The sequence below is a fragment of the Jaculus jaculus genome, chromosome 17 (genome assembly GCF_020740685.1).
Source record: "Jaculus jaculus isolate mJacJac1 chromosome 17, mJacJac1.mat.Y.cur, whole genome shotgun sequence".
NCBI classification, from domain to species: Eukaryota; Metazoa; Chordata; class Mammalia; order Rodentia; family Dipodidae; genus Jaculus; species Jaculus jaculus.
The window spans coordinates 6,160,244-6,183,603 of record NC_059118.1 but is presented as its reverse complement, the minus strand read 5'-3'; the positions used below and the strand labels follow the sequence as shown (position 1 = coordinate 6,183,603).

General features: G+C 47.3%; 1 protein-coding gene across 1 annotated transcript in view; it reads left to right on the top strand.

Moving 5' to 3' along the window:
* Positions 1-207: 207 nt before the first annotated feature.
* Positions 208-23,360, top strand: part of Dlec1 (DLEC1 cilia and flagella associated protein) — a 76,314-nt gene continuing 53,161 nt past the window's right edge. The window contains exons 1-6 of the mRNA XM_045136947.1: positions 208-624; positions 11,992-12,142; positions 18,600-18,710; positions 20,839-21,029; positions 21,201-21,427; positions 22,590-22,668. Coding sequence (XP_044992882.1) covers positions 208-624; positions 11,992-12,142; positions 18,600-18,710; positions 20,839-21,029; positions 21,201-21,427; positions 22,590-22,668 — 1,176 coding nt within the window. The remainder of the gene's footprint in view (positions 625-11,991; positions 12,143-18,599; positions 18,711-20,838; positions 21,030-21,200; positions 21,428-22,589; positions 22,669-23,360) is intronic.

The following is a 23,360-nucleotide window of genomic DNA, read 5'->3' as shown; positions in this document are numbered from 1 at the left end:
AAAGGAAGAATGGCTGAGTAAACGGAGGGCGCGTCGGCGCCCAGCATCCTGGAGGCGGAAGCGAGAGGGCCGCGAGTTCCAGGCCAACGTGGGCCGCCGCGAGCGCGCTCGCCCTGACGACGGGCTGACGCCGCCCGCGCGCGCGGCGGGGCGGAAGTGGCGTGACCGGAAGCCGGAGCCGCGGGCCCAGAGCGTCGCCCGGCGGCCATGGAGCCCAGGAGCCCCAGGGCGAAGAACGTGGCCTCGCAGACGTACGCGTTCGCGGAGACGCCCGCCGCCGCCGCCGCCCGCGCGCCGCCGTCGCGCAGCGCCAGCCGGGCCGCCCGGAGGTCGCCGCGGTCGTCGGGGGCCGGCTCCGAGGGCTCCCAGCGCGGCCGCGCGCCCCGCCCGCGCCCCGGCCCCGCCGCCGGCCCCGCCGCCGGCCCCGGCCCGCCGCCCGAGCCGCAGCCGCTGCGCGTGCGCCCCGCCTCGCTGCGCGCGCAGGACGTGTCGCTGCCGCTCGCGCGCGTCTTCCGCCGCCTGTACTGCGCGCCCGCCATCGGCGCGCACGCCAGCGCCTGCCTCGTCCGCGCGCGCGGCGGCGGGGACGCGCGCCACGGGGCCTTCGTGGACCAGCTGCGGCAGGTAACGCGCGGGGCGGGGCGCGCCCCACCTCGCTCCCGCCCGCCCGCCCGCCTGCCCGCCCTTGTCCGCTGCTGCCCTGCACCCCACCTTTCCTTTCTCACCTCCTTCCCTCTCTCCCTTCCTCCCTCCTTGCCTCCCACCCTCCTCTCTTTCCTTTCTTCCCTCCGTTATTCCTTCCTTCCCTCCACCCCACCCTTCTTTCCTTTCTCACCTCCTTGCCTCCCACCCTCCTCTCTTTCCTTTCTGCCCTCCCTTGTTCCCTGCTTCCCTCCATCCCACCCTTCTTTCCTTTCTCACCTCCTTCCCTCCCTCCCTCCCTTCTTCCCTCCTTGCCTCCCACCCTCCTCTTTTTCCTTTCTTCCTCCGTTATTCCTTCCTTCCCTCCACCCCACCCTTCTTTCCTTTCTCACCTCCCTCCCTCCCTCCCTTCTTCCCTCCTTGCCTCCCACCCTTCCCTCTTTCCTTTCTTCCCTCCGTTATTCCTTCCTTCCCTCCACCCCACCCTTCTTTCCTTTCTCACCTCCTTCCCTCCCTCCCTCCCTCCCTCCTTCCCTCCCACCCTTCCCTCTTTCCTTCCTGCCCTCCCTTGTTCCCTGCTTCCCTCCACCCCACCCTTCTTTCCTTTCTCACCTCCTTCCCTCCCTCCCTCCCTTCTTCCCTCCTTGCCTCCCACCCTCCTCTCTTTCCTTCCTGCCCTCCCTTGTTCCCTGCTTCCCTCCATCCCACCCTTCTTTCCTTTCTCACCTCCTTCCCTCCCTCCCTTCTTCCCTCCTTCCCTCCCACCCTTCCCTTTTTCCTTCCTGCCCTCCCTTGTTCCCTGCTTCCCTCCATCCCACCCTTCTTTCTCACTTCCTTCCCTCTCTCCCTCCCTTCTTGCCTCCCACCCTTTCCTCTTTCCTTTCTTCCCTCCCTTCTTCCCTCCTTCCCTCCCACCCTTCCCTCCCTTCTTCCCTTCCTTTCCTTTCTTATCTCCTTCCCTTTTTCTGTTCTTACCTCCTTCCCTTCTTCTCTCTCTTCCTTCTTTCCTCCCTCCCTTCCTTCTTTCCTTTCTTACCTCCCTCCCTCCCCACCTCCCTCCTTACCTTCCTCCTTCCCTCCCTCCTTCCCTCCCTCACTCCCTCCTTTCCTTCCTTCCTGTCTCTTTTTTTCTTCTTTCCCTTCCTTTTCTTCTGCCCTCATTCTAGCCCAGGTTGACCAGGAACTCACCCAGGCTGACCTTGAACTTGTGCCACCCTCCCCCACCCTGGCTTTATCTGTATTCTTTCTTTTTTTTTTTTTTTATGGTAGGGTTTCTTTCTAGCCCAGGCTGACCTGGAATTCACTATGTCGTCTCAGGATGGCCTTGAATTCACTATGATCCTCTTACCTCTGCCTCCCCAGTGCTGAGATTAAAGGTGTGTGCCACTACACCCAGCCTTCATCCTTCTTCTTTCTTTTAAGTATTTTATTTATTTATTTATTTTTCCAGGTAGGGTCTCACTGTTTAATCCACGCTGACCTGGAATTCACTATGTAGTCTCAGGTGTATGCAGTCTCAGGGTGGCCTTGAACTCACCGTGATCCTCTTACCTCTGCCTCCCGAGTGTTGGGATTAAAGGCGTGTGTCACCACACAGGCTTTTATTTATTTAAGAGAGAAAATGGGCACACCAGGGTCTCTAGTCACTGCAAACGAACTCCAGATGCATGTGCCATCATGTGCATCTGGCTTAAGTGGGATCTGGAGAATCGAACCCGGATCCGGAGGCTTCACAGGCAATCGCCTTAACTGCTAGGCCATCCCTCCATCCCCATTCATTCTTTTATTCAACACATTTATTTTCTACTATTGCTATATTCTATCCCAGGGGATGGGAATTCAGTCGTGAATAAACGACAGGTGAGGGACTGGAGAGATGACTTAATGGTTAAGGCACTTGACTGCACAGCCTAAGCACCCAGGTTTGATTCTCCAAGTCCCACGTAAGCCAGATGCACATGGTGGCTCATGCATCTGGAATTCATTTGCTGTGGCTAGAGGCCCTAGTGTGCTCATTCTCTCTCTCTGTCCCTCTATTTCTAATCAATAAATAAAAATAAATCTTTAAAAAGAAAAACAGTTGAAAGCTGGCCGTGGTGGCACATGCCTTTAATCTTATCACTCCGGAGGAGGCAGAAGTAGGAGGATCACCATGAGTTCAGGACCAACCTGAAGCTTCATAGTGAATTCCAGGTCAGCCCAAGCTAGAGTGAGACCCTACCTCGATTAAAAAGAAAAGAAAGGAGAGCTGGAGAGAGCTCACCAGTCAAGCTCACTTCCTGTGCACCCATGAGAGCTGGAAGGGGCCCGGGATTGCGGAGTTCAATTCCCCAGCATCAACATAAACAGCTGAGAGTGGCCATGCATGTCTATAAACCTAATCCTGTGGGGAGCAGAGACCAGAGAATCACTGAGGCTCACAAAAACAGCTCCATAATCAACAGCGAGATTCTGTCTCAAGGAAACAAGCAGATGAGCAGAGGATGGCCCCCAGTGTTTTCCTCTGGTATCTGCATGCATGCACGGAGCACTGTGTCTGTGCATGCCACACCTCACACCTACTGTACACAAGCAAATGACAACACCTCACTCTGTGTCAAATAAGCAAAAAATGTTTAAAAAAGAGAATCTCAAAAAGGGCTGGAGAGAGAGCTTAGCGGTTAAGGTGCTTGCCTGCAAAGCCTAAGGACCTGGATTCAATTCCCCAGCACCCACGCATGGCCAGGTGCACAAAGTGACGTGTGCATCTGAAGTTCGTTTGCAGTGGCTGGAGGTCCCTGTGTGCCTATTCATTCTTTCATGTGCTTCCTCCCTCCATCCCCTCTTGTCAAATAAATGAATGAATGAATAAAAAAAATGTTTTTTAAAAAGAAGAAGCCAACAATAATAGAAAACACACAACATGTCTTTTTATTTATTTATGAGAAAAAAAATGAGTGTGCCAGGGCCTCTAGCCACAGCAAATGAACTCCAGACATGCACCAGCATGTACATCTGGCTTATGTGGGTATTGGGGAGTCAAACTTGGGTCCTTAGGCTTCAAAGGCAAGCTCCTTGACAGCTAAGCCATTCCTCCAGCCCACAACATGTGTAGAGAGCATGAGACAGTGGACTATGAGCTTCCTGAAATTCAGGCAGGACCCCTAAATTGGGTCCTCTGTTCTTTCAGCTACCATATTCACTCAGTCCAGAATTCAACCCACTTAGGCCAGACAGACTTTGCTCTTGAACTTCTGAATCACACTTGTGTCATTTACCTGAGCCAGACTATGAGGGACACTGTTAACCTGTAAACGTAATGACTCAGTTCATCAGAGCCTGCCTCTTTGATCTCTCCTGAGAGGAGCCACAGTTCCAGCATTTGATCTGACAGAGGAAACCCTCTTTATAAAACAGCTTGGATTTTTCTTTCTGAAGATAAAAGGATGTGTTTATTGCAAGAATTTCAGAGTGCAGAAAACTTTGAAGAGTGTTCTTACAGAAACAACTATTCAAAGACAGGTTGACTATAACAAATACATATATGTGTATGCATGCAGGCATACATATGTACATGCATACATGTATGTTTGGCTAAGATCAGACGAAAAAGTTAAGAACGCAACAACACTAAATCAGACTGCCAACAGGCCTGCCATAGGACAGGAAAGATTGCAGCAGAGGGGTGGAGAGACTGCAAGAGTCACAGAGTGGGTAGAAATCCCCCGAGGCATGGTGCCCTCCACAGGGACTGACTGAAGCTTTCATGACCCCACAGTGAATACCAGAATCCCCCTGAGGAGGGCCCCCCAGAGTAATGGGGGCAGGGGCAAAGGGATAAAAAAGGAAGAACCTGTTTTATATAAAATAAAAACTGAAAAAAGAAGCCGTGAACCCACGTGTCTCTGGATGTCACTGCCATGTAACTGTATGGGAACTTTGTCGTGCTTTCTGAGAGAAACCGTACCATCCGGGATGGAGTTGATCTCTCTCCTCTTGCTTCCCCTGCTCTCTCTCTCCTCCCTTCCCTTCTCGTCTCCCATCATCTCTCCCCTCCCCTCCTCTCCCCTTTCCTCTCTTCTCTTTTCTCCTTTCTCCTCCCCTTGAAAACTAAAACAGGGGGGGGGTGGAGAGATGGCTTAGTGGTTAAGCACTTGCTTGTGAAGCCTAAGGACCCCGGTTCAAGGCTCAATTCCCCAGTACCCACCTAAGCCAGATGCACAAGGTGGCACATGCATCTGGAGTTCGTTTACAGTGGCTGGAGGCCCTGACATGCCCATTCATTTCCCTCTCTCCCGCCCTCTCTCTCTCTCTCTCTCTCTCTCTCTCTCTGCCTCTTTCTCTGTCTGTCGCTCTTTCTCTGTCTGTCGCTCTCAAATAAATAAATAAACAAAATTTAAAAATTAAAATAGGGGCTGAGAGATCCTGTCTCAACAAGTGGAGGACTAGGGCTGGGGAGATAGCTCAACAGATAAGGCACTTGCTTGCAAAGCCTGCTGGCCCAGGTCTAATCCCCAGCACCATGTAAAGCCAGTGCACAGTGCGGCACACGTGTCTGGAGCTCTTTTCCAACAGCAAGAGCATCCTGTACACCCATAGTCTCCGGGAACTCAAGAAGCAGAGGCATGAGGATCGCAGGGAGTTTGAGGCCACCCTAAGAGTACACATACTGAATTCTAGGTGAAGTTTGCTGGGAGTTGCAGGCCACCCTGAGACTACATAGTGAATTCCAGGTCAGCCTGGACTAGAGTGAAACCCTACCTGAAAACAAACAAAAAGTAAAAATATTTTTTCAAAAGGTAGACACCCAGCTATTCGCGCTTTTATTTAATATAGTATTTGAAGTCTTAGCCACAGCAATAAGGCAAGAGACAGGCATAAAAGGGATACAAATTGGGAAGGAAGAAATCAAGTTATCATTATTTGCAGATGATAGGATTCTACACATAAAGGACCCAAAATACTCTGCCAGCAAACTGTTAAGAGCTAAGAAACACTTATAGCCCTGTAGCAGGATACAAAATAAACACAGAAATCAGTAGCCTTCCTATATGTTAACAAACAGAGGATGAAATCAGAGAATCACTCCCATTCACAATTGTATCAAAAAATAAAATAAAATAATGAAGTACCTTGGAATAAACCTAATCAAGGAAGTGAAAGATCTCTACAATGAAAACTTTTAAAACACTCAAGTGAGAAATGCAGAAGACATTAGGCAATGGAAAGACATTCATCATTCTTGGATTGAAAAAATCAATATTATGAAAATTACAATCTTACCAAAAGCAATCTACATATTTTAATGCAATCTCCATTAAAATTCCAGTGGTATCATTCACAGAAAAAAACAATCCAAAAATTCATTTGAAAGCACAAAAAACCCTCAAATACCTAATATAACTTTGAGCAACAAAAATCAGGCTGGTGGGCTGGAGAGATGGCTTAGCAGCTAAATGCTTGCCTGTGAAGCCTAAGGACCCCGGTTCAAGGCTTGGTTCCCCAGGACCAACGTTAGCCAAGATGCACAAGGGGGCGCGTGCGTCTGGAGTTCGTTTGCAGTGGCCGGAGGCCCTGGTGCGTCCATTCTCTATCGGTCTCATTGTCTGTCACTCTCAAATAAATAAAACAGACATTAAAGAAAAATAAGATGGGGAGGTAATATGATGGAGAATGGAATTTCAAAGTGTGGGGCGGGGGAGGGAATTTCCATGGGATTTTTTTTTATAATCATGGAAAATGCTAATAAAAATTTAAAAAAAAAATAAGGCTGGTGGTATCACCACACCTGTTTTTAACGTATATTACAGAGCCATAGTAACAAAACAGACCTGGCAAAAAACAGACATGTAGGTCAATGGAACAGAACAGAGGACCCAGATGTAAGTCCAAGGAGCTACATCCATCTGACCTTTGACAAAAATACTAATGAAGGAAAGATAGCCTCTTCAGTAGGTGGTGCTGGGAAAACTGGAAATGTATCTGTAGAAGGATGAAAATAGAGCCCTACCTCTCTCCAGGAACAAAAATTAAGTCCAAATGGATAAAAAACCATAATATCAGACCTGCACTTCTGAAACTGCTAGAGAAAAAATTAGGGGAACCCCTTCAACATGCTGGTATTGGCAAAGACTTTTTGAATATAAACCCAGTTGCTCAGGAAATAAAGCTAAAAATCAGCTGCTGGGACCTCATGAAATTATAAAGGTTTTATACAGCAAAGGACGCTGTGAATAGAGCAAAAAGGCAACCTACAGAATGGGAGAAAATCTTTGCCAGCTATACATCTGACCAAGGATTAATACTCAAAATATACAAAGAACTAAAAAAACTAATAAGAAATCAAACAACCCAATTAAAAAATGGGCTATGGAACTAAATAGTCTCTATACATTCCTAGCCATCAGGGAAATGAAGATTAAAATTATGTTTAGATTTCATCTCACTCCTATCAGAATGGCTACCATCATGAAAACATATGACCATAAATGCTGGAGAAGATGCAGAAAAAGGAACCCTTCTACACTGTTGGTGGGAATGCAATCTAGTCCAGCCATTGTGGAAATCAGTGTGGAGGTTCCTGAGGCAGCAAAAAATAGACTTACCATATGACCCAGCTATAGCACTCCTACGCATATTTCTAAGGACTCTTCTCACTACCTTAGAGATATGTGCTGAACCATGTTTATTGCCGCTCTATACACAATAGCTAGGAAATGGAACCAGCCTAGATGTTCCTCAACTGATGAGTGGATAATGAAGATGTGGCACATTTACATAGTGAAGTTCTACTTAGTGGTAAAGGAAAATGAAATTATGAAACTTGCAGGAAAATGGATAGATCTGGAAAGGGTTATACTGAGTGAGGTAACCCAGGCCCAGAAAGCCATATGTCACATGTTCTCTCTCATATGTGGATCCTAGCTACAAATGATTGGACTTTTATGTGGGTCAAAATAAAACTCATTGTAGCAGAAGCTGATAATCTAGAAAGGGGATATAAAGGGAATAGAAAGGGCAGGGAGAGGGAAGGACTTAATAGAATGGTGTTGTATATATGTAAGTAGAAAAACAGATTAATGGGGATGAAAAGGCCTAAGTGAGGTCAGGGGAGGAGATTGAGTAAAGGAAAGGTGGAGGGAGGGCTAATAAAAATCTAAGAGAAAGCCGGGCGTGGTGGCGCACGCCTTTAATCCCAGCACTCGGGAGGCAGAGGTAGGAGGATCACTGAGAGTTTGAGGCCACCCTGAGACTACATAGTGAATTCCAGGTCAGCCTGAGCCACAGTGAGACCCTACCTTGAAAAACCAAAAAAAAAAAAAAAAAAATCTAAGAGAATATAAATGAGTCATATGGATACCTACTTTTTCAGACAATGGAACACTCAGGAGCCATAAACTGTTAGTAGAAAATATTCATTGCCAGAGATGGATACCTTCCAGGGAGTTGTTGGCCAGGGAGGTCCCTGGTACCCCAAAAACATTACAGGCCATTGCCAAGGGTCTTGTTTTTCCACCAGGAATAGATGGTAAGACCCTATTGCTGAAGACTCCACGTACTTGGGCTGTAAGGTCACTAAGAAATCCTGCTAGAACTGAGCTGAAACCCTCCTCCATGCAGACCAGCTGACAGAAAGCTGGAAAAAGCCACACTGCATGCAGTTCAATGAGAGAGAGAAATCACCAGTGAAGATACTCAACAGTGGACACTGCAAGCCATATATTTGGCCAGCCAGGCCAGTTGAGTCAATGGGTGCGATAGTGGCACGTCTGTCAGTGGGGAAACCATCCACTCTAATTTGACTGGAGGCCTGCTCCATGGGAGGGAGTACATCCCTAATACTGAAAATGTGTAATGTCTGCTGGTGTCTGGCTAAATGTATATACTGTGCTCACCGAACTTCCTGGTGAGCACTTCTCTTAAATGTTCATACCCATATATTAATGCTACTTTCACTTTTGGTTAGAGAAGCTTCTCTTTTCAGATGGTAGTGACCTTGGGATGACTCAGAAGACACCATGGTGCAGAGAAGTGACAGGAGTGCTCAGCCCTGAAATATGTCTTATCACATCTTCTAAGGCTCAGGGTCCATTGCAGAAGAGGTGTTGGAGGGGAAGAATGTAAGAGCCAAAGGAAGGGTAGGACTCCTTACAACGTGCTCCTCCAGACACAAAATGGCCTGGATATCCATGTCCTCGCAGAGCCTGACACTACCTATACAAGACTGTCATCATAGGAGGAAAAGATGATGACATCATAATAAAAGACATTGAGAGGAGGAGGGGATATAATGAAGAGTGGAGTTTCAAAGGGGAAAGTGGGGAGAGGGAGGGAATTACCATGGATTATTGTCTACAATTATGGAAGTTGTTAATTAAATAAAAATGATTTTTAGGGCATTACCATGGGATTTTTTTATTTTTTGTCCATTTTTTATTTATTTATTTGAGAGTGACAGACACAGAGTGAAAGACAGATAGAGGGGGAGAGAGAGAGAGAATGGGCGCGCCAGGGCTTCCAGCCTCTGCAAGCGAACTCCAGACGCATGCGCCCCCTTGTGCATCTGGCTAACGTGGGACTTGGGGAATCGAGCCTCAAACCGGGGTCCTTAGGCTTCACAGGCAAGCGCTTAACCGCTAAGCCATCTCTCCAGCCCCCATGGGATTTTTTTTTTGTTCATTTTTATTTATTTATTTGAGAGTGACAGAGAGAAAGAGGCACATAGAGAGAGAGAGAATGGGCATGCCAGGGCTTCCAGCCACTGCAAATGAACTCCAGATGCTTGCGCCCCCTTGTGCATCTGGCTATCGTGGGTCCTGGAGAATCAAGCCTCAAACCAGGGTCCTTAGGCTTCACAGGTAAGCGCTTAACCGCTAAGCCATCTCTCCAGCCACCATAGGATATTTTTTTATCATCATTGAAGTTGTTAATAAAAAAAATTTTGAAAAAAATTTTAAAGGTGCACACCTAGGCTGGAGCAATGGCTTAGCACTTGAGGCACTTGCTTCAAAGCCTAAGGACCCATGTTTGGCTCTCCATGCCCTACGTAAGCTCAAGGTAACACAAGCACGCAAGTTTGCACATGCCCATGAGGTGATACATGTGTCTGTAGTTTGATTGCAGTGGCAAGAGGCCCTGGCATGCCAATTCTGTCTCATAAAGAAAAGGTGGATACCTGAAGAACATCTCCTGAGGTTGTCCTCTAGCCTACACACATATGTGTGCATCCACACGCACCTACACACATGAACGTGCACACCACACACACAACAACAACAACGACCACTTCTCCTGGGCGGGGGAGATGGTTCAGTGGTTAAAGGTGCTTGCAATGCCTGCTGCCCCTGGGTTCAATTCCCCTGTATCCATTTAAAGCCAGATGTACAATATGGACCTTGTATCTGGAGTTCGTTTGCAAGACAAAAGGCCCTGGTATATTCATACACATCTGTGTCTCAAATAAACAAACAACCTGGGGTGGGGATCTCTGAGAGCAGAAAGCCAAGCTGATGCATTTCTTTCCTCAAGGGTACAAGATAAGGCACAATAAATCTTTAAAATAATGGATAACCAGGTTTGGTGACACACACCTTTAATCCCAACGTGGAGGGTCACCATGACTTCAAGGCCACCCTGAGACTACATAGTGAATTCCAGGTTAGCCTGGGCTAGAGCGAAACCCTACCTAGAAAAAAAAAAAAAAGGATAGATAGGTGCTGGAGAGATGGCTCAGAAGTTATGGCGTTTGTCTGAGAAGCATCAGGACCCAGGTTCAGTTCCCCAGAACCCACATAAGCCAGATGCACAAGGGGTACATGCATCTGGAATTGGTTTGCAGTGGCTAGAGGCCCTGATGCACCCATTCTCTCTTTGTATTCTTTCTAAAAGAAAAAAAAGAATAAGAGAATGGATAAATGAACATCTTCCTATCCTAGGAAAATAACATTCTCCCTGTACACCAGCCATCTTTAACATTACCTCCCCTACAGAGCTCTTTGCTGCTTGTCTCCAGAAGTTTAAATTTGAGAACTTGGCTGGCTGCCTTTTTAGGCTAAATGCAGGCCCAACCCATGGCCCATAGGCCACCTGTGCCCAAAGATAGCCATGAATGTGACCTAACGTAAAATTGTAAAACACGAGATTGCTTAAAACATGAGATTTCATGCAATTATGTTTTATTTCAAGATAGGGCCTCTCTCTACCTCAGGCTAACCTGGAACTCTCAGGCTGACCTCACACAGCTATCTTCCTACCTCTGCTCCTAAATGCTGGGACTAAAGGCGTGCGCCACCACGCCCCACTTCATACAATTACGTTTGCAACTTGATTGCGCTCTTCTCTAGTGTGAACTTTGTAGAGGACAATGATATGTCAGAAGGTTGGACGACCCCCTCTTGAAACATGTTAGACATCCCAATTGGATTCTGGGTGCACATGCTGGGCACAAGTACTTATTAGCATCAAAGAGAGAAAGCAAGATGCACTACAGAAGATGAATTGTGAGCGAGGCCCAGTACCCCGCCAACACGGCACATTGCCCTGGGAAGAGAGTACTGTTGACCCAAATTTCTCTGTGGCTCAAAATGCCCAGAATTTGCGGGGCATGGTGACGCATGCCTTTAATCCCATCATTTGAGAGGCTGGGGATCAACATGAATTCCAGGTCAGCCTGGGAGAGAGAGACCCTCCCACAACAATAAATAAAATAAAGGCCAGACCTTGATGTACATCACTGCTGTATGTAGATGCTGCAGGAGAGACGCAGGTTCAAGTTCAAGTGTGCCCTCTCTGACAGCTTCTGTAACCTGAAGAGGCTGAAGGCTCACTGGAGCTGGGGAGCAAGACCCTCCCTGAATGGGGGGGGGGCACAGGTGGCATGCTTTTCCAACTGTGGATAGCAGCTGTCTTTACTGTGAAATCTGGAGACGGTACCAAGCGTGGCTCTAGTGCTGGCCTTACTGTGAAACTGTTACGTCATTTCCCCATCTTGGTCTCAGTTGTTTTTTTTTTAAGAAATATTTTTTAGTTTTATGTGTTTATCTGAGAGAGACAAAGAGACAGAGAATGAGAATGAGAGAGTGAGCACACCAGGGCTTCCAGCCGCTGCAAACAAACTCCAGGTGCATGTGCCACCTTGTGCATCTGGTTTACATGGGTCCTAGGGAATTGAACCTGGGTCCTTTGGCTTTGTAGACAAGCACTTTAACTGCTGAGCCATCTCTGCAGCCCTTGGTCTCCGTTTTTGTACCTGGTGGGATGTACAGATGGCCACAGTAGTTTACTAGAAGCCCTGGTGTGGAAGGGATTGAGGTATGGAGTCACACTATGTGGCCTCACCATATTTCTGTGCATTTGAACACCCACTGCCAGATTCGGGAGCTCTATAAGCAGCGGCTGGATGAGGTCACCATGTTGGAGAGACACATCATCCAGGCCCGTGCCCGGGATCTTGCGGAAACAGAGCGAGTCACCAATGAGGCCAAAATAAATGTCCTGGAGACCATGGTCAAGCTGCCCCCAGGTGTGTATGAACACCCACCTGCCTGCCTCTGGTTCCCTCACTCCTAATATCCTATTCTGTTTGCTCTGTGACCCACACTTTCTTTAGCTGGGCATTAAGTGAGCAAGTTGTGGCTATGGGATCCGCCCTCCACGGGACACTCCACTGCGCTTGTGTCTTTGGGGCAGAGGTGCTGTGTGCACACGCCCAGCACACAGTTCTCCAAGCCAGGAACCTGGTGCGCGCTCCCACTTGCTTGCTCTCTCTCAAATAAGTAAATAAGCTATTGGAAAAAAAAAAAAAAACAAGGTGGGGGGCTGGAGAGATGGCTCCGCACTTAAGGTACTTGCCTGCAGAGCCTAAGGACACAGGTTTGATTCCCCAGCATGCATGTAAAACCACATGCACAAAGTGGCACATGCATCTGGAGTTTGTCTGGAGTGGCTGGAGGCCCTGGCATGCTCATTCTCTCTCTCTCTTTCTCAGTTTGTAAAAAAGAAAATTTAAAAAGCAAGGTAAAAGAAGAGGACTGACTCCTTTAAGTTGTCCCCTGATTTCTGTACATGTGCCAGGACACTCTACACACACACACCCCATCACCAAACCGACATGTTCTCTGGAACCCTATTTACTTATTTGGAGAGAGAGAGAGGATGAGAACGGGCACATACAAGGATCTCTTGCTGCTGCAGACAGACTCCAGGTATGTGCACCACTTCATGCCTCAGGTCTTCACATAAACACGTTGTACAAATTATAATGGAATGGGAATGGCGAGCTTTTATTTCCATGCTGCTTGTCAGCTGAGATGCTGTTGTGCAGTGAGGTCAAAAGTCTTGGCTCTGGAGAGTCCCTGTGGACTAGTCTCAGTCCCCTTCCTGGAAAGCCAGTTAAAGAGACAAGCAGGGATGGCCGGGCGTGGTGGCGCACGCCTTTAATCCCAGCACTTGGTATGCAGAGGTAGGAGGATCACCATGAGTTCAAGGCCTCCCTGAGACTCCATAGTGAATTGCAGGTCGGCCTGGGCCAGAGTGAGACCCTACCTCAGAAAACCAAAAATAAATTTAAAAAAACCCAAAACACAAACAAACAAACAAAAAGAGACAAGCAGGGGCTTGGGAGATGGCCCAGTGTGTGAGAGCCTTGTTGTATGAGAACGAGGGCCTGAATTCAATTCCCAGCAGCATGTACAAAGCTGGGTCTGGGCACCCATTGCTGTAACCCTAGTCCTTTGCAGACTGGATACAGGAGAATTGCTTGGGCTCACTGGTCACATAGTCTGATTGGAAACAGCAGGTCCAGGTTCAGTGAGAGACTCCATCTCAAGGCAGCACGGCAGAAGAGCCGTAGAGGAGAACACCCAGTGTTTTCCTCCAGCCTCTGCGCACATGCGCATGGGACGCCTGCATCTACACACACCCAGCTATACACTCACATCACGCCAGAGTGAAAATAAAGAGTTTATTTTCTTAAATTTTATTTTATTTATTTTTCTTTTTGGTTTTTCAAGGTAGGGCCTCACTCTAGCCCAGGCTGACCTGGAATTCATTATGTAGTCTCAGGGTGGCCACGAACTCATGGCGATCCTCCTACCTCTGCCTCCCAAGTGCTGGGATCAAAGGCATATGCCACCCCACCCGGCTTATTTTTTTTAATTTTAATTTTCTTAAATAACTATAAATAGGCAGAGAAAGAGTGACCATGAGCATGGGTGCACTAAGGTCCCTTACAACTGCAAACAAACTGCACATGCATGTGCCACTTCGTACACCTGGCTTTACGTGGGTACTGGGGAATTGAACCCTGGCTACAGGTCCTGCTAGCGAGCCACTGAGCCATCTCCCTATCCCCCCAAATAAAATGCTACTTAAAAGACAAGCAGGGCTGGAGAGATAGCTTAGTGGTTAAGGCACATGCCTGCAAAGCTCAAGGACCCAGGTTCGATTCTCCAGGTCCCACATCAGGCAGATGCACAAGGTGGCACATGCGCCTGGAGTTCATTTCCAGTGACTGGAGGCCCTGGTATGCCCATTGTCTCTCTCCCCCTCTCTCTGTCTCTAATAAATAAATATATTTTTAAAAAGACAAGCATACAGGGCTGGAGAGATGGCTTAGCGGTTAAGGTGCTTGTTTGCAAAGCCTAAGGACCCATGTTCAATTTTTTTTTTTCTGAGATACAGTCTTGCTCAGACTGACCTGAAATTCACTGTGTAGTCTCAGGGTGGTCATGAACTCACGGCACTCCTCCTACCTCTACCTCCTGAGTGCTGGGGTTAAAAGCATGCGCCACCACACCCGGCCATGCTCAATTCTTCAGATCCCAAGTAAGCCAGACAAAGGTGTGGCAAGCTCAAGGTCACACGTGCCCACTAGGTGGTGCAAGCATCTGGAGTGCAATTTAAGTGGCTGAGGCCCTGGCATACCAATTCTCTCTCTCTGTCTCTCTTCCCCCTAAAATAAAATAAAAAGAGAAGCATGCCAGATGTAGTGGTGTATGCTTGTAATCCAAGCACACAAGATGCTGAGGCAGGAGGATGTCGAGTTGGAAGCCAGCCTAGGCTACAGATAGCAAAGCCTTTCTCAAGAAAAATAAACCAAAAGAGAGGTACTTGATTAGCATTGGTTACAGTGAGGAACAGAGGTCTAATGACCTAGACTCTGTCTTATTTAATTAAATTAACTTATTTGAGAGAGAAAAAGAGGCAGAGAGAGAGAGAGAGGGAGGGAGAGAGAGAGAATGGGCCTCTAGCCACTGCAAACAAACTCCAGACACATGTGCCACCTTGTGTATCTGGCTTACATGCGCACTGGGGGATCAAATCTGGTCCTTAGGCTTTGCACACAAGTACCTTCAGCGCTAAGCACCTCTTCAGCCCTAGACTCTGAGGCACTCATAGCAGTCTCAGGGTTTTCAGGACAGGGAAACAAAGGCAAGGAATAGTTTTCCATAATAATCTTGCCAGGTCTCTGTTGCATAGTGGGTTTGATTATAAAATGTCCCCCAGAGCCTCTTGTGTTTGCGATTGAGCCACCTACTCAGTTCTCAGTTAGTGGAACCTTTGGGAGCTGTTGCAGTCAGGTTCCCATTGCTGGCAGAAAACACTCGACCAAGAGCAGCTTGGGGGGTGGGGGAAACATTTATTTTGGCTTACAGTCTTGAGGGGAAGCTCCATGATGGCAGGGGATAACAATGGCATGAGCAGAGGGTGGACATCATCTCCTGGCCAACATCAGATGGACAACAGCAACAGGAGAGTGTGCAAAACACTGGCAAGAGGAGGCTGGCTATAACACCCTTAACCTGCCACCAACAACACACAGCCTCCAGGAGGCGTTAGTTCCCAAATTGCCATTAGCTGAGAACCTAGCATTCAGAACACCTACGTCAAACCACCACAGGAGGAGAAGCCTTGCTGGAGGAGGTGTCACTGGGGTGGGTGCGATTCTATAGCCCAGGCCTTCTTGCAAGAGCTCAGCTTGGTCTCTCTACTTCCTCCATACTGCTGTGGAGATGTGATGGCTGGCTGGCTGTTCTTGCCATGCTATCTCTGCCATGAAGTTTTCCCTCAAAACTGTAAGCCAGCAGCAGTTCAGGCAATTGTCTGCAAAGCCTAAGGAGCCAGGTTCAATCCCCCAGTTTCTTTCTCATTGCTGGGATGAAATACCTAACCAGAAACAATTTAAGGAAGGAAGGGTTTATTTTGGCTTACAGTTCCAGGTTACAGTCTGTGGTGGTTCGAATTAGATATCATACATGCGTGTGTTCTGAACGCTTGGTTTCCTGCTGGTGGCAATTTTGGTGCTAGAGCCTTGCTGGAGAAGGCGCGTTGGTGGGGGCTGGTTGGTGGGGCCCCACACCAGAGCCAGGATCCCTCACCTGCTGCTGTCTTCCACCTGCTGAGGCAGAGGTAATGTCCAGCCTCTGATCATGCCATTCTTTCCCTTGCCATCGTGGAGTTTCCCCTTAAGGCTGTAAGCCAAAATAAAACCTTTCCTCCCATGAGGTGCCTTTGGTCTAGTGTTTTGTGCCAGCAAGGAGAAGATCACCAATGCAAGCCCATCATGGCGGGGAAGGCATGGCAGCAGGAGCTCGAGGCAGCTACTCACATCCACTCTACAGCGAGGAAGCAGAGTGATGAAGGCTGGGGCTCAGCCAGCGCCCTCCTCTTACACAGTCCAGGACCACAGTCCATGCAATGATGCGCCACATTAGGAAGGATCTTCAATTAGCTTAATCTAGAAAATCCCTCACAGGGATGCCCAGGGATCTGTTTTCCACTGTGAATCTAAATCCCATCAAGCTGACAAAATTAACCATCACAGCCTCTTATAACTGCCTCTCAATTTCGAGTCCAGGCTTACTGCTCTGAAACAGAAAGTCCTTTACCAGAAAAACCTCCCCGCCATCCTAGCCTCGGTTCACCTGCCAACGGTGGACATTTATAGTTCATCCTCCTGGACACTTCTAAAGAACAGGTTATTTATGCATTATAGGAATGATAAATATTTTTTAGTTTTTCAAAGTAGGGTTTCACTGTAGCCCAGACTGACCTGGAATTCACTATGGAGTCTCAGGCTGGTCTTGAACTCACAGCGATCCTCCTACCTCTGCCTCCTGAGTGCTGGGAGTAAAGGCGTGCGCCACCACGCCCAACATGTTTTGATGCCTACTTCTTTTTTTTTTTTTTTTTTCTGTGATAAAGAGCTTTAGTTTGGCTTTCAGGCTTGAGGGGAAGCTCCATGATGGCAGGGGAAAACGATGTGATGCCTACTTCTTGACTCATCAACTGTAGACATCATCTTCCCACCCTGTTCACTGGGACTTTCTCTCATTTGACTTTGGGACAGTGGCAAGCTGGCTTCATCTACACTGGTCCTTGCTGTAGGTTGGGCTCAGCTCTGTTCCACATGGATTTCATGCTGGTGTCTAAGAGGAAGAGGCAAGGAAGTTCTCTGTTGCTTCCCAAAGCATATTTCCAACCCTTGCCAACATTTCACTGACCAGAGTGAAGGGCAAAGGGGTCTATTCTGTCTTTAGTAGCAAAGACTGCAAAGTCACATTGCAAAAAGGACATGGGTGGAGGGCTGGGAAGATTTCTCAGTGGTTAGAGGCAACTGCTTGCAAAGTCTGCTGGCCTGAGTTTGATTCCCTAGTACGCATTGTAAAGCCAAACACACAAAGTGGTGTATGCATCTTGAGTTCATTTGCAGCAGCAAGAGGCCTTGGTGCACCCTCTCTCTCTCTCTCTCTCCCTCTTTCTCTCAAATAAATAAATATTTTAAAAAGGAAGCCAGGCATGGTGGTGCAGGCCTTTAATTCCAGCACTCAGGAGGCAGAGGCAGGAGGATCACTATGAGTTCGAGGCCACCCTGAGAGTGCATAGTGAATTTTAGGTCAGCCTGAGCTAGAGTGAGACCCTGCCTCGAAAAAACAAAAAAAACAAAAAAAATACATAAATAAAATAAAAATAAAAAGGACACATGGAGCTGGGTGTGGTGGCTCACACGTTTAATCCCAGCACTCAGAAAACAGAGGTAAAAGGATGGCTGTGAGTTCAAGGCCAGTCTGGGATTACAGAGTGAGTTAGGTCAGCCTGGGCTAGAGTGAGACCCTGTCTCTGGAAAGGAAAAAAAAAAAAAAAAAAGAGGACATGTGAGTCTGGGGAGGTGGCTCAGTGGCTGAGAGTGTTTCCCACTTAAGCATGAGGTCTTGGGAGGACCTGAGACTACTTGACTTCTACTCCCCAAAGGTGTGAGGGAGGAGCGGGTCGAGAACTGTAGAAATGAGCTGCTTACCACAAGCCATGGCAGCTCTGGGTTGTGGGAAATGTCCATTTCAAAAAGACCATCCAGGACTGGAGAGACGGCTTAGTGGTTAAGGTGCTTGTCTGCAAAGCCTAAGGACCCAGGTTCAATTCTTCAGTGCCCATATAAGCCAGATGCACAAGAGGGGAGGGCATATGCATCTGGAGTTCATTTGCAGTGGCCAGAGGCCTTAGCATGCCCATTCTCTCTCTCTCTCTGCCCCTTTCTCTCTGTCCCTCAAAATAAAAAAATATTTTTTAAAAAAGAGCCTCCAAAGTTCTACTATGCCCTCTACACCCATGCAAATAGCATGCGTACACACACACACACACACACACACACACACACACACACACACACGGTGTGTACAGAGATGGGTAAAGAATTGGAGCCTATACTCCATCTACCATACCTAATGGTGTGTTGTCACAGATCCCATGTGTAACAATAGTTCCGCTCAAGTAATGCCAAGCACAGTATCACCCAGTGGTTGGCTTCTGTAGACTGACTGATAAATAACCCATGACTGATTTCTCAGACATCAGCCGCCCCACAGGATTCTGGGAAAGAATTTCCTTAGGCCCTTTAGGCTTGGAGCACAGAGAACACTGGGGATCTACTTCTGTCTGGGTCTGGCCTGAAATGCCTCTCTCTGGCCCACCCCTCTCTGTAGTGAAGACCATCTTCAGGTGGTGCGTGGACAGCGAGTTACTGCGGAAACACCACTTGATCTGCCCAGAAGATTACTACAATGATCCAGTGCCATTCTGCTCTGCACCCAAAGGTAACGCACCTGTCCCCAGAGCCTCAGACATCACACAGGATGTTCCATGATCATAGGGCCACAGCGGCCCACTTGCTGTCATTACATTGTTTCTAACATTTTCTTTAATGTTTTGAAGGTTTTTTTTTTTTTTTTTTTTTTGAGGTAGGGTCTTGCTCTGGCCCAGGCGACTTGGAATTCACTGTATAAAGTATTGGAAGGGTCAGAGCTGAGTTGCCACTTCCTCACGATCCCTCAACACACACAAGGCACAAGTTCCATCTCTTCCCCATGGAATAAGATGCCCTTGTTGGCTAATACCTAGCGATATAAAAAAAAAATGTTTGTAGGCAGTTGAATGAGCCAGAAAAGGGGGTGTATTAGTTACATTGTTGTTGTGAGCAAATACCTGACCAGAAGAAATTTAACTTAGTTTATTTTGGCTAATGGCTTTTTTTGTGTGTGGGGGAGAAAAGTTATCTCCATTTATTTCAATTCATATACATCCATGGTTAAATTTTTTAAATATTTTAAAAAAATTTTTTAAATATTTATTTTATTTATTTAAAAGAGAGAAAGCCAGGCGTGGTGGCGCACGTCTTTAATCCCAGCACTCGGGAGGCAGAGGTAGGAGGATCGCTGTGAGTTCAAGGCCACCCTGAGACTCCATAGTGAATTCCAGGTCAGCCTGGGCTAGAGTGAGACCCTACCTCGAAAAACCAAAAAAAAAAAAAAAAAAAAAAAAAAAAAAAAAAAAAAAGAGAGAGAGAGAGGCAGATAGAGAGTGAGTGAGAGAGGGAAACGGAGAGAGAATGGGTGTACCAGGGCCTCTAGCCACTGCAAATGAACTCCAGATACATGTGCCACCTTGTGCATCTGGCTTATGTGGATACTCGGGAATTGAACTTGGGTTCTTGACCTTTGCAGGCAAGCACCTTAACCACTAAGCCATGTTTCCAGCCCTAAGTAAATTTTCTAAAGAAAATTTTAAAAAATCATTTCTCACATCCAAAGGACAAAAATGTGTGACAATGGTCCATTTATTTTCTTTTATTAACTATGTTGGGAAGTTGAAAAGTATTTTAACTGTATTCCTAAGTCTCAGATACATGGACTAGGTTCCAAATGTAATCCATATTGTTGCAGCTAAGTACAGTTCATTTTCTCCACCAATTAAAGAGTTAAAAGGCAGGAAAAAGTCACAAGATTCAAGCAAATAGAAGTTTATTTAAAGTGAAAGTAAGCTGGGCATGGTGACCCTTACCTTTAATCCCAGCACTCAGGAGGCTGAGGTAAGTGGATCGCTGTGAATTCGAAGCCAGCCTGGAGCTACAGAGTGAGTTCCAGGTCAGCCTGGGCCAGAGTGAGACTCTACCTCAAAAGAAAATGCAATAAAGTGAAAGTAAGAAGTAGAGAAACACACACACTCATTGTGAGATGGTGGTGGTGGATTTGGAAACCAGAATCCGCCATTCCTAGCGGGAGCTGGGCTTTCATTGGTGAGGGAGGTCTCCCACCCCTGTGTCTATGGACATCTTTGACTGTGCATGTCTCAGAAAGCCCCACCAAACAAGCTTGACAAGAGAGCCCACTGGTGAGAAATTTCACACACACACACACACACACACACACACCCCTTCAAAGAACCAGGAACTAAGCAGCCCTCCCCACCATCGTGGGGAGCACCAGTAAAACAAAACAGCTATTTACAGGCTGGAGAGATGGCTTAGTGGTTAAAGTGCTTGCCTGCAAAGACAACGGACCCAGGTTTGATTCCCCAATACCCATGTAAGCCATATGCACAAAGTGACACATGGCTCTGGTTTGTTTGCAGTGGCTGGATGCCCTGGCACACCCATTCTCTATCTGCTTCTTCTCTCCTCTCTCTCCCCTCCCTCCCTCTTTCTCTTAAATAAATAATTTTTTTAAAAAGAGAGAAAAGAGCTATTTACCCAGGAATTGTCATATCTACCTACCAGAGGCAACTGCCTGACTCCCATGGTCCCTCTCTGTGATGGCAGAAAACACCAAAGCTGAGGGATAAAGTGTCCATCAGACGATGGCTTTGGCTGCTGGTCCCGAGCCCCCACACAAGTGCCCACTACCTCACTGTGGCCCAGGAATTCAGTGTGTCTCCTTGGTGCCACAGCCACCTTCCTCCCTGGATGCTCCAAGGAGACATTTAGCAGTGAGAAGCATGCCGTCCAAAAGGCAGAAGGGAAGAAGTTTGAAGCCTCCTTGAGGGGGAAGTGCACGCTGAAGGACGAGCTCGCATACGCTGAGGACAGCCTGACGTGTGACTCGAGTACCGAAGACCAACACAAGATCGCACCCGTCAAGGTCAGGGCAGCGTGGGGGGGGGGGGGCAGGGAGGGTGGAGTTCGGAGGAAGCAGAAGCAATTCAGAGTGGACTTGGCCGTGGCCACCTGTGGGTTCGGGCTGTTGGCCAAGACACAAGCACAAATTATCCTGCTGCAGTGCCATCCACTCACGCTTTGATGTGCCTCAAAGAAAGCAGGTTTACTGAAGAAGAAGAAGAAGAAGAAGTGGATGGGCCACTTACGGGTGCCGGACAGAGCTGCGGAGAGACTTCTGCTGGCCAGAATGGAGACCCGAAATCACTTTCTCAAAAACCCCCGGTTTTTCCCTCCCAACACCCCACATGGTGGCAAGTCTCTCATTGTTCCTCCAAGGAAGCTGGGAGAAAGAGGATTCCTGTGTGAAGAGGTGGAACAGAGGTATGACTTCTCTCGATTTCATTTGTCAGGAAATCTGACCTTTTAATTTTTGAGTTCCAGACCTGTTCAGACTGTGGAGGTCCCTAGGCATCGAGGGCTTCAGGGTCACCCATAGATGTTTTTTTAAAAATATTTATTTAGGGCTGGAGAGATGTCTTAGTGGTTAAGGTGCTTGCCTGTGAAGCCTAAGAACACATGTTTGAATCTCCAGGTCCCATGTAGCCAAACACACAATGACTCAAGCGTTCAATGCTGCACATATGTACAAGGGGGTGCACACGTCTGGAGTTCATTCACATGGGCCCTGGCATGCCCTTTATCTCCCTCTCTCTCTCTCTGTCTCTCTGCCTCTATCTCTCAAGAATAAATAAATATTTTTAAAAATACTTATTTAAAAAGCTGGGTATGGGGGAGCATGTCTTTAATCCCAGCACTTGGGAGGCAGAGGTAGAAGAATCACATAGAGTCAAGGCCACCATGAGGCTTCATAGTGAATTCTAGGTCAGTCTGGACTAGAGTGAAACCCTACCTAAAAAAATAAAAAATTTAAAAATTTAAAAAAAAAATATATATGTATATACATACATACACACATATATATGTATGCATACACACATACATGTATAAATTAGCTAGGTGTAGTGGCACACACCTTTAATCACAGCACTCAGGAGACAGAGGTAGGAGGATCACCATGAGTTCAAGGCTACCCTGAGACTACATAGTGAATTCCAGGTCAGCCTGAACTAGAGTGAGAACCCTATCTAAAAAAAAACAAAAACAAAAAAACATCTCCCAAGGGCTGGAACTACAGGCATGCACCACTGCATCCAGTTGGATATATGTATTTGTTTTTTTCTTATGTCACCTCAAAAAAACAAAAAAACATGTCATGGGCTGGAGAGGTTGCTTAGCAGCTTGTGAAGCCCAAGGACCCATGTTCAATTTCTAGATCCCATGTAAGCCAGACACACAAAGGTGAGGCAAGTGCAAGGTTGTACATGCCCACTAGGTGGCACAAGCGTCTGGAGTTTGATTTCAGTGCCTGAGGCCCTAGCACACCAATTCTCTCTCTCTCTCACTCTCACTCTAAAAAATTTTTTAAAAATACGTGTAATGTACATGAAACTCACAGCCTTCTCCCTGTTTTCCCTTCCCACAGCTGTGCAGACACTCCGGTGTTTCTAGCTAAGCCATCAATCGTCTTTTTCACAGATTATGAAATTGGACCCGTGTACGAGGTAGAAATCTTGCTTCTTTGCCTTATAGTGTGTTTGAACCAAGCACAAATTAGGGATAAGCCTGGAGTGTCTGTTCATGTGTTGGTTACCCACTTTTAGCAGCTGTCTGACTTCATAAGTCTGGTTTCGTTCCTCTACCCCCACCATGCTTAACTGCCCCTTGTGTATGCCTTTGCCCACTGCAATGACAGCACATCATTCTTTACTTAATTCTTTAGCAGAAAGGACTTTTATTTTATTTATTTATTTGATACGGAGAGGTAGAGAGAAAGAAAAAATAATAATGGGCACACCAGGGCCTCCAGCCACAGCAAACAAACTCCAGATGCATGTGCCACTTTGTGCGTGTGGCTTACATGGGTACTGGGGGATTGAACCTGGGTCCTTAGGCATTGCAGGCAAGTGCCTTAATCACTAATGCATCTCTCCTGCCCTAGATAGGACTTTTATTTTTATTTTTATTTTTTAATTTTTTTTTTCTTTTTTAAGGTAGGGTTTCACTCTAGCCCAGGCTGACCTGGAATTCACTATGGAGTCTCAGGGTGGCCTCGAACTCACGGCGATCCTCCTACTTTTGCCTCCCGAGTGCTGGGATTAAAGGCGTGTGCCACCACGCCCGGCAAGATAGGACTTTTAGAAAGACAGACATAAGCTGAGTGTGGTGGCCCATGTCTGTAATCCCATCACTTGGG